Source organism: Enhydra lutris, unplaced genomic scaffold (genome assembly GCF_002288905.1).
Source record: "Enhydra lutris kenyoni isolate GAN:26980312 unplaced genomic scaffold, ASM228890v2 scaffoldscaffold6, whole genome shotgun sequence".
NCBI classification, from domain to species: Eukaryota; Metazoa; Chordata; class Mammalia; order Carnivora; family Mustelidae; genus Enhydra; species Enhydra lutris.
The window spans coordinates 964,966-976,315 of NW_019154090.1; the positions used below are offsets into that span (position 1 = coordinate 964,966).

At 55.9% G+C, this 11,350-nt stretch overlaps 1 protein-coding gene across 1 annotated transcript; it reads left to right on the forward strand.

The window, feature by feature from the left end:
- Positions 1 to 6,202: 6,202 nt before the first annotated feature.
- On the forward strand, positions 6,203 to 8,550 carry LOC111141356 (basic helix-loop-helix family member e23). Its single transcript, XM_022493834.1, has 2 exons — positions 6,203 to 6,237; positions 7,863 to 8,550. The coding sequence occupies exons 1-2, from the start codon at positions 6,203 to 6,205 to the stop codon at positions 8,548 to 8,550; spliced, it is 723 nt and encodes a 240-aa protein (XP_022349542.1).
- The last annotated feature ends 2,800 nt before the right edge of the window (positions 8,551 to 11,350 follow it).

The following is an 11,350-nucleotide window of genomic DNA, read 5'->3' on the forward strand; positions in this document are numbered from 1 at the left end:
CCGGCAGAGCTGGGGGTCCGGTGTGGGCTGCCCTGGCCTGGCCCCAGGTTCCTGGGCCCTGACCACTGTCTTCTGAGGCCTGTTCCTTCTACGTCTGGGCCCGTCCTCAGTGTCCTGGGCCTAGATCCCCCCTGCGGCCAGACCCCGCCGCCCAAGGGTACTAGTCTGGGCACCCCCAGGCACTGCAGAGACGCCCCTGCCCCCTCCCCACAGCCCTGCCCCCTCAGTGCTCCTCCCTCCCAGGCCCAGAACTGCGGTCGGTGTGCAGTCCTCCCCAGCACACACACACTGGGCCTCACCTTGACACAGAGCCGTAGGGGACAGGTGGGGGGACCGAGGGGCTGCATCCCAGTCACTCCAGAGTCCAGGGCCTGAGGTGTCCCCAAGAGCAGCCAAGGAGGTACTCGGACCGCGTGCTTCCGCCGCCCCAGTCCCCTGAACTGCCTGCTGGACGCACAAACCCAGGGGCTTGCTGCCCCCCGGAGGCCAGAAGGAGAATAGCCCCTAATGGGTCACCCCACCCTCAGCCCTGCCAGCTGCAGGGGCGGGGGCGGGGCTGTGGGGAAGGACTGGGAGAGACTGGGGCCGTCCTACCCTCCACCCAGGGCCCTGGACACCCAGGCTATCCTCCGATCAGCGCCACAAGGTGCTGTGGCAGAACCCCTCCCACCCACACAGAGCCCCCACTCATACCAACACCTGTAGTGTCTGGCAGGGGCTCAGGGCACGGTGACCTCAAGTGCCCTCAGCAAGTACAGGGCAGTGACTGCCTCATCTCCAAGTAGCTGCAGAGAATATGGGCAAGGGGGCAGGTGGCGACCCAGGACCAGCACAGCTCAGCTGGTTAATGTGGTAGGACCAAGCCGGGGACACAGAGGAGAGAGGTTTGAGCAGGATGGCGGGGGGAGGGGGCAACGGCATCAGACTTGCAGGGAAAGCTCTGCCTTACAGGTAGGTGTCCAGGGCTGACGGCCACCTGGGCAAGAGTGAGAGTGGGCCGGGTGGGGTGAGGCTGCTGTTCTCCCCAGCTCAGAGAGGTAACCAGGGGCCACTGCAAAGGGCAGGTGGACCACAGTTTTTTTCTGAGTGAGGGACCATGGCAGGGACACACCTGACGTGCTTCACCGGGATCCCCCATCTTTTGGGGGAGAGCACATGCGGGGACCCCACACAGCAGCAGGAGACTGGCTGGGAGGCTGTGTCGGTTACCTACTGCTGTGTGACAGGCCACAGGGGTAGCGGGCCCCCCACAGGTGAACCAGGGCACACCCCTCCCCGAAGAAAAGGCCAGAAATGGGGGTAAATCTTAGGACACCACTTCCTAGCACTCTCTGGTGGAGAAAGGAAGGTGTCAGGGACCCTGAGTGACATTTCCACACTGTCCCACAATAGCAGCACAGACACTTCTGGGAAGGGAAGCCTGGGGCCCACCGGCCTCTGCTCTTGTTTCCAGCCTCTCCAGACTCTGCCTCCAGGACTCCCACACGAGCTCTGCTGTCAGGGTGCCCGTGGCCCGTTGTCTTCCTGCCAGCTCCAGGCAGCATGAGGCGATCCAGCCAGGACCTGGATAGCTGGACCCACCACCCTCTTTGGGTCCCAGAGCAGACAGAGTGCCAGCAGTATGGGGAACGCAGGCCAACTTCCACTTCCTCCAGAATCTGAGGCCCAGTCTCTGTCCATTTTTAATTGGATTATGTTTTTTTGCTAATCATTTATATGAGCTCTTTATATAGTTAGGCTATTACCCCCTTATCCACATTTGCAAATACTTTTTCCCATTCTGCAGCCTTTTCATTTTGTTGATGGTTTCCTCTGCTGTGTGGAAGCTTTTTAGTTTGGTGGAGGCCCAGGAGTTTATTTTTGCCTTTGTTTTTGGTGTCAAATCCAAAAAAATCATCACCAAGACCAATGTCAGGGAGCTTGCTGTCTGTGTTTTCTTCTAGGAATTTTGTGTTTTCAGGTCTTTTAACCCATTTTGAGTTGACTTTTGTAGACGGCATAAGATCGGGGAGCAGTTTCATTCTTCTGCATGAGGTTGTCCGGATTTCTTAGCAACAACTGCAGAGACTGTCCTTTCCTCATTGGATATTCTTGGCTCCTTCGTCGTAAGCTCATTGGCCATATGTGTGTGGGTTTATTTCTGGGATGTCTGTCCTGTTCCTCTGGCCCACGTGTCTGTTTTTATGCCAGTACCGCGCTGTTTTGATTACTACAGCGTCGTTGCATAGTTTGAAAGAAGGAAGCGTGATGCCTTCCGCTTTGTTCTTCTTTCTCAGTCCTGCCTTGGCTCTCCAGGGCGTTTTGTGGCTTGATACAGATTTTAGGATTTTTTTCTATTTCTGTAAAAATTCCATTGGAATCTTGGTAAGGATTTCATTGAATCTATAAATGGCCTTGGACAGTATGGACATTTTAACAATATTAAATTCCAATCCATGAGCACAGAATATCTTTCCATTTATTTGTGTCTTCTTCAATGTCTTTTCATCAATGTTAGAGTTTTCAGAGTCACTTCCTTAGTTAAATTTATTCCTAGTTATTTTATTATTTTTGATGCAATTGTAAATGGGATTATTTTCTTAATTCCTCTTTTTGATGGTTTGTTGTTAGTGTATAGAAACACAACTAATTTCGAGGGTGCCTGGGTAGCTCAGTTGGTTAGATGTTCAATTCTTGGTTGTGGCTCAGGTCATGATCTCAGGGTCGTGATCTCAGGGTCATGATCTCAGGGTCATGGTCTCGGGGTCATGGTCTCAGGGTCGTGATCTCAGGTCATGGTCTCAGGGTCGTGATCTCAGGGTCAGGATCTCAGGGTCATGATATAAGGGTCATGATCTCAAGGTCATGAGATGAGCCTCGAGTTGGGGTCTATGCTGAGTAGGGAGGCTGCTTGAGATTCTCTCTCTCTCCCTCCCCTTTGCCCTTCCCACTTGCATGCTCTCCCTCTAAAATAAATAAATCTTAAAAAAAAAAAACACAACTGATTTTGTGTATTAATTTTGTATCCTGCACCTTTCTTAAGTTATTTCATTAGCTGTGACAGTTTTTAGTGGCATCTTCAGGATTTTCTATATAGACAGTCCCCGACTTATGATGGTTTGACGTACAATTATTTGACTTTACAATGGTGTGAGAGCAATATACACTGGGTAGAAACCATACTTGGAGTTTTGATCTTCCCCAGCTAAGTCTATGCTTGGGTCCTGCTTGTGATGCTGGGCAGTAGCGGCTCCCAGGCAGCCACGTGATCAGGAAGTCAACAACAGAGACACTTGAAACCATTCTGCACCCAGTCAACTATTCTGTTTTTCACTTTTCATACAGTATTCAATAAGTCAGATATTCAGCATTTAAAATAGTCTTTCAGGGAGATGATTCTGCCTAGCTGTAGGTTCGTGTCAGTGCTCTGAGCACGTTTAAGGTCAGCTGGGTTAGGTGTGGTGTTTGGTAGCTGAAGAGTGTATTAAATGCATTTTCTACTTACGATACTTTGAACTTATGGTGGGTTTATCAAGATGTGACCCCATCATAAGTCATTGAAGGTCTCTGTGTAATACCATGCCCGTTATCTTCTAGAGATGGCTTCACTTCTCCCTTTCTGATTTGGATGCCTTTGGTTTCTTTTCTGAAATTTTCTTTCATCGGGGACACTGGCCTGTAATCTTCTCTCGCGGTGTCCTTGCCTGCTGTCAGAGTAATGCTGCACTAGCAAAACGTGTTTGGAAGAATTCCCTCCTCTTAATTATTTGGAAGATTTTGAGAAGGATCAGCATTAATTCTTTAAACATCCAAGAGAATCTGCTTCTGAAGCCCTCTGGTCCTGGGACCTTCTCTGTTGGGAGGTTCACAATTACTGAATCGATCTTCTTGCTAGTGATTCATCTGTTCAGACTTTCTATTTCTCTATGACTCAGTCTTGGGAGGTTGTACGTTTCTAGGGATTTACACGTGTCTCCAGGCTGTCCAACTTGTTGGTGCACACTTGCTCACAGCGGTCTCCTACGATCCACTGTGTCTCTGTGCTATCAGTCACAAGCACATGGACATTCAGAGCAACTTCATTCATAATTGTCAACAACTAACAGAAGAAACAGAGATATTTGTAACTGTGTAGACGCCTTCAGTGATACAATTGTGAATTTGACCAAATTAGCTTATATAGAACCCGACACCCAGTAACAGAAATGTGCTTTCACCAGGAAATTTTTTTTTAATTTTACAAAAATTAACCATACAAGATAGTTATAGAAATCTGGGGATAGAGAGGGAGGGAGGGACAAAGATCGGTAGGCACAGGGGAAGGGGCTTTGAGGCACTGTGACTGTTCCGTGCGGTACGTGCCTGTAATTATATACCTGTCAAGACCCGCAGAATGTCCAGCACAAAGAGTGAAGGCGAATGTGAGCTGCGGACGTCAGCCATTGTAACGTATCACTGCATCATCAGCTGGAACACACGCAGTGTCCATGCACCACGTTAATAAGGGGGCAGGTGGTGGGAGGGGGTAGCCGGAAACTATACTTTTCCATCAATTTTTCTGTAAACTTTAAAACTGCCCTTTTTTAAAGAAAAATGTATTAATTGACCATATGCTGAGCCGAAAGCAATCTTCAAAAAAGAAGATAAGTAAGCGTGGTAATGTCTTTAGAAGCAAACTTTTCAGAGCAATCCTGACCACCACCCCTCCAGCAGAACGGCTTTTCCAGCAGTTGTCACCGTCTGGTGTAGCTCAGGCACACAGTGAGACTCAGCCACAGCTTAGCAGCTACTAAATACACCAAAAATAAGAGAATGGAGGATTCAAACAACACAGAGCGTGCTGGGCATTTAAGTGGAAAGAGATCCGGTCAGCCAGGAGCCTGTCTGGTGATGGAGAAGAGGGAGCACAGCAGAAGGAAGTAGTGCAGGCCGAACCTTCCCCGAGCTTCTGCGCGGACTAGATCTCCTGTGGTTATTCCAGGTCAATGGCTGGGCCGCCAACCAAGGAGACATTGTGGGGATATGAGGCATGCAGATGCGTGCTGCACCTGCCTCCACGACATCCTTCCTGAACGGCCAGCAGGTGCCCTCTGTATGGGGGACCTGAAGGTCCGGCTGGTGGGGCAGGATTTGGGCATCCTAAGCAGCCCTCGGGAGGAGGTGGGTGCGGTGGGCTGGGTTCTAGGTATCCCATCAAGAGGCCACAACCCAGTAGATCTGTGTGCAAACCGCCCCACATCCCTGCACCGCCAATGCAGCTCATGTGAAATGTGCTATTCGTTAGCGAAGTTTGGAAAGAAACCGCTGAAGCATCCCGAGGGCTATGGAGCATGAGGAGCAGCCCCTGTGCTGTGCGACGGGGACTCTCAGGTCTCCACGGGTGGAGTGCAGTTTTCTGGGTGGCCAGCAGGTGGCGGCCCCTGACCAAAAACGGTGCATCTCCCCGCCCTTTCCGGGATTTGTGGCTGGTTCTCCACCGACAGCCCGGTGGGCCTTCGCGAAGGCTGTTACCTGGTCCTGCCCACCGCCCGCAGGCCCACCCCTGCCTCCAGTCCTCCTCCGAGCTGCTGAAGGGGCGTGGTTACCTGGCAGGTCTGAAAATGGCCTTGGCGGGAGGTTTAGATCTCCCAACCGCCGCACCCAGCCCCAGAGCAGCACCTGCCCCAGGCTGCCGTGGAGGAGGGCTACACCTTAACCCCCTGCCCCCCAGATGCCCACCTGCAGCCCGGGCCAGGACACTGCTCCGGGCCAGCTTGTTTCAGGGTTCAATCTTCGGATTTTTTTAAGTTTTTACTTTAACCCCCAGGTGCTCAACACAGGTGCGCACCTTCGTCCCCATCACCTGCTTCCCCTGCCCCCCTGCGTCCCTCCCCTCTGGTGGCCGGCCGCGTGTTCACCGGAGCTGAGGGTCTGTTTCTTGGTTTGCCTCTCTCTCTCTCTCTCTCTCTCTCTTCCCTTTTCTTCTTTGTTTCTTAAATTTCACATAGGAGTGAAATCCTGTGGTAGTTGTCTTTCTCCAACTGACCTGTTTCACTTAGCGTAACACCCTCCGGCTCCGTCCATGTCGTGACAAAGCGTAAGGCTTCGCTCTTCGTGGCTGCGTACCGCTCCACTGTATGCATCCATCCAGGCTGTGTTTTGAAGCCGGTCGCATCCACACCTGTGCTCGGTCACCACCTGCTCTACTGCGGCACCCCGGGTGATCAGATGCCCCCCATTCAGTATGTCCGTAGCACCCCCCCCCCCCCCCCCGAGCCCCCGCACCTCCATCCAAGCCTGAGTCCCGGAGGCAGGACATTATCTGACTGCTCCTGTCGGCCTCAGGGTGCCTGTGGACTCGGCCCACTTCTCTCTGTGTCGCCTATCACCCCTGACTGCTCTGCCAGGCCTGGGGGGTCACCCAGGAGGAAGTGCCCCCAAGCCCCCTGACCACAGTGGTCTGTCAGGACACGTCCCTGAGTGCGTTCCATGATTACTCCCGCTCTTCTACCCAAGACCAAACTCCCCAGTGTAGCTGCTCCCCCCCGACCTCGGAGTCCCTGGCCCCCTGCTGGCCCCTGCTGCTGTCCGCCAATGTGCCATGCTCCTTCAGACGGCTGTAAGCCCCCACCCCAGCCCCTTGGCGGAGTTAGCACCCACTCACCCTCCAGACCATGGCCTCCTGTCCACACCAAGCTGTCCCCAGCTCCTGCCTGTGTCTGGCCTCAGCCCAGACCTTTCTTATCCTCACCAACTCTTGCCACCCACATTCGATCTGGGCCAGGACACACCTGTGGGTGAGACCTGCCCTTCTGAACGCACACACAGGGCAAACGCGAGGCTCCAGTGTAGACAGACGCATTAGCTTCCCCTCCCCCAGCCCCCAGTCTAGCACCCGCCATCCTCCCGACTCCACCACAGAGGCCCTGCCTGGCAAGTAGAAACCCAGAATGTTCCCTCTCTGACCTTGGACAAGTGTAAACCGTATACTTGAAAGACCAGAAAACAGAAACAAGAGGTTTACCCTAAAAAGGAAGTTTTTGTCCTCAAACTCCAATCCCAGCGGTACATCACTACAACTTGGGGGAGTGTGGAAACCACCTCAGGACGCAGGAATCCCGGGAACATGGGTGGGGGGGCTGGAGTCCCAGGGAGGTCCCCGACGGCGCCTCCAGGCCTGACGCTCCAGGGCTGGCACCTGAGTGAGCGGTTTGGTTTGCGGACTTGGTGGCGCAGCTGTGCTCCGGCTCTGCGAGGGCCCCCACCCCAGGCTGCAGGCCCAGGCCTCTGGCAGAGGACCCCAGGCGTGCGCTGGGCACCTACCCCAGCCTGCGCGGCACAGTGTCCCCGGCTGTGCTGCGCGCTCCCCAGTCCGGCTCCCGCCAGAGGAACGGAAGACAGGATGGACGAGGCAGGTGCCCACCTGAGGCGCGAGCGTTCTGTGGTGGCAACCCCGAGGTGGCGGAAGGAGACCGCCTGAGACGCGGAGAAGCCGGAAAAACCGCAGCCGCCCTCTCCCCCCAGACCACCAGCTCCCTCCATCCGAGCGGTCCCCCACCCCGTGGGTCTCCGCCGCCGCTGGAGCCAGGCTCCGAAAAGAGGCGGTCACCAAGTCCCTTCTGATTGGATGGCCGCGAAGTCCCAGCGGGCGCCCCCGCACCTTAAAACGAGCGGAGTGTGTGGGAGCTCGAGCCCGTCCCCGGGCCCAGCCCTGCACGCGGCGGCGAGGGGTGGGGGAGGAGAGCAGGACAGAGAGACGGGGGACGAGAAGGACGAGGACGGGGAGAAAAGGAGGAGGCGGCGACCCGGAGGCGTGGCCCAGGCGGCCAGAGAGGCCCGGCGCGCGGAGGCTCAGGGACCGACCGACAGCCGGACGGACGCGCGGCCCCGGAGCTGCACGGCGGCGGACGCGCGGCCATGGCCGAGCTCAAGTCGCTGTCGGGGGACGCGTACCTGGCGCTGAGCCACGGCTACGCGGCGGCGACCGCGGGCCTGGCCTACGGGGCGGCGCGGGGGCCCGAGGCGGCCCGCGGCTACGGCGCGCCGGGCCCGGGCGGCGACCTCCCTGCGGCGCCCGCGCCCCACCCCGCGGCCGTGGCCGAGAGCAGCGGCGAGCAGAGCGGCGACGAGGACGACGCCTTCGAGCAGCGGCGGCGGCGGCGGCGGGGACCCGGGGGCGCGGCGGACGCGCGGCGGCGGCCCCGGGAGCAGCGCTCGCTGCGGCTGAGCATCAACGCGCGGGAGCGGCGGCGGATGCACGACCTGAACGACGCTCTGGACGGGCTGCGCGCCGTCCTCCCCTACGCGCACAGCCCGTCGGTGCGCAAGCTCTCCAAGATCGCCACGCTGCTGCTCGCCAAGAACTACATCCTCATGCAGGCTCAGGCCCTGGACGAGATGCGGCGCCTCGTGGCTTACCTCAACCAGGGCCAGGGCCTGGCGGCGCCGGTGGCCGCTGCGCCCCTGACGCCCTTCGGCCAGGCCGCTGTATACCCGTTCTCCGCGGGCGCCCCGCTGCCCTGCCCTGACAAGTGCGCCGCCTTCTCCGGGACGCCCTCGGCGCTGTGCAAACACTGCAACGAGAAGCCATGAGGGCCCGGGCTGCTCCTCCTCCCGCACCAGTCCTGCGTTTTACCTTGTGCCACCCTGCCCCCACTGAACCCCGCCCACCGGGAGAAGCTGCCGGACGTCGCTTCCAACCCCCGCCCGCTGAACAGCGCGGGTAGGGCCGCGAGAAGCTCGGGAGCACGTCTGGGCACGGGTTTGAGCCTGAGAGTGGGGCACTGGCATCTGCGCCCTGGAGGCCGCAGCGCGCCCACTGGGCAACCTCCGACAGCGGACAAACCCTGCTTGTCTGGGCACCGCTGCTCACCCTGTAAAAGAAAACCAGGACCACGGTGGGAGCGGGGACCGGGGTGACCCCGGGGGGAGTGGTCCTGGTGGTCGCCAGCCCGGTTCTCGCCCAGCGCAGGGAGAGTGCTTAGCTGGGCTTGGCGGCTCCAGGCCCTCGCGTTGGGTTCTCCCCGGACTGCAGGCCCGGCTCCTGCTGCGTGTGCTCCCACTGACCAGCCGGCGCCAGGGTAGTCTGTCTCTGAGGCTCTGCGGCCTCAGCCCCCTGCAGCCCAGCGGCGGATGCGCATGGACTCAGCCCACCACTGTTTGCTAAGCAGCGGGACTGCCCTTGACGCCGGAAGACCCTGGGGCAGTAGCTGAAGCCGGAGTGTGTTATGCTTAGTTTCTTGCCTGCCTAGAGGCACGAGCCTCTGGGTGTGAGTGGATGCCAACACTGGATGCCTCCAAGTCTGCGGAATCTGTCCCCTAAACCGTCCCTGGACTCCCCGGCCACCACCACTCATGCTGGAATGTCCCCGCCAGGGTGTGGCCTGCGAGGAGCTGGATGGACACCTGCTGCGTGTCCTCGGCTCACAGGCAGTTGTACAGAGGACAGTCCCCACACTTGGCCTGGGCTATCAGGGAAGGGCCGGGTCTAGCCCCGCTGACCTCCACACCAGCCCCCTGCGTGTTTCCAGGGGAGGAGGCCGGGCCATGGGTGAGTAGGCTGGTAGGAGGGGCTGCTTCCCCGACCTGGGGAAAGGTGATGGGTTTGTCTCTTGGTGTTGGGGTCTGTCTCTTTGATGAGGGTGCACGGCGCAGAATTCTGCCGCCGTAGGGGTCCACATGCTCTGCTCAGCTGGCCAGCTACCCTGGGGACCGGGCTGTCCCAGCGCATTTGCCCCCCAGCCACCCTGCTGCAGTATCTGGCCTTAGTAACCCAGTTTCCTGGGCTGGCTGTTGCTGTCGCTGTGCTAATGAGGAGAGGACCTCCGCCCTACAGAGCAGCCTGTCTGAAGCATTTAACTTTAATTAATGCATTTCAAAAGGCCCTTTTGTATCTGCAAAATGAAGTATGTGATTAAGCTTTATTCATAAAGACATATGCTTAATACTGGTTTTTGTTAATTTCCATATTTATTTCTTCACTGTCTTCTTTTCCCTAACACACTACATTATCGGTTTTGCACATTCAGAAAGCTGGGAACTGTTTTGAATCCTTTTTAGGTAAGCAAAGGCAGGACAGCTGCAAACTCCAACGCCATTTACTTCCAGGACCATTTCAAAGTGCTCCTGAATCAACTTTATGAATTACTGGTCATAATCTGAAACAGCGTTGCTCATCCTGGTTGAAACAGACGCCTCTGGTACATCGTTTCTATTTAGAATGAAGTTACAGTTTTAACTTAGTTTTTAAAATAATGTGATTAAAAAAATTTTTTAAAGATTTTATTTATTTATTTGCCAGAGAGAGAGAGCACAAACAGTGGAAATGACAGGCAGAGGGAGAGAGAGAAGCAGGCTCCCGCTGAGCAGAGCCCGATGTGGGACTCGATCCCAGGACCCTGGGACCATGACCTGAGCCGAAGGCAGAGGCTTAACCCTCTGAGCCACCCAGGCACCCCATAATGTGATTAAATATTAATATCACATTAAACATGGTCACTCGTGACTGAGGTTAGGTTCTCAGAGACCTGTGCCAGTCTGCACCACGCGCTTTTCGGTCAAAGTCTAGAAAGTCTGTGGGCTGGGTGGGGGGGCGGATGGCTGCTGTGTGAGCAACCTCTCAGTAGATGTATAAAATATGAAGAAAACACGGGAAGGAAAAAAAAAATCTCTGCCCCCCCTTGAATGAAAAACATCGTTTTTAAAAGGACCATCTAACTAATCGTACGTTCTTCCATTTTCTTCGTTTTCAAAAAAATGAAATATATTTCTTTTTGGCTGCTCAGCCATGTGCTACATGGTACGTTGTTCTCTCCAGAACGTCAGGCTGCCTCTCACGGCGTGGAACAGAGGGGTCATTCCGTACGTGAAATTAGGCTTTTCAGCAAGGCTAACATAGCAACCTGCTCTAGCAAATACAAATCATTTGGCCTCCCCCATTCTAAGAGCTCCCAGCACAAAAGGTCTGGTCCTCCACGGCCCCTGTGCCCACAATACAGTGAAGCAGCCTCCCCGCTGGCAAGCCCACCACTGTCTGGAAACATCTGAGGGGGGCTCTGGGCAGGCACTCCCAGAACGGCTCGGGCATCTAACCCCCCAGAGCCGACCCTTCTCCAGCGCTGCAGAGTTAAACAGGAGAGGGCTTTGCTTATAACGGTGTTTGAAACAGCCTTTTCCCAGGTGCTTGTTTTTAGAACCGTCTGAGGGCAAGGAAAGGTGTACCTGCTGGTAGGTCTGGATGTGGTGTGAGGGAGTGTCGCTGAAAGCCCGGGCCGGCCACACAGAGACTCAGCCACACGTGAAATGGTAGCTTTTCTACTGGCTACGTAAGAGTAAATACATGAAATTAATTGTAATGACTTTTATTTATTCCCGTGCATGCAAAAGAGTGTTT

Bases quoted from the DNA above. Each gene is read 5' to 3' on its own strand.
- LOC111141356 (XM_022493834.1), top strand. From the start codon at position 6,203: ATGTCCGTAGCACCCCCCCCCCCCCCCCCGAGCCC. The intron at 6,238-7,862 runs CCGCACCTCCAT...GCTGCACGGCGG, and splicing joins CCCCCCCCCCCCCCGAGCCC to CGGACGCGCGGCCATGGCCG.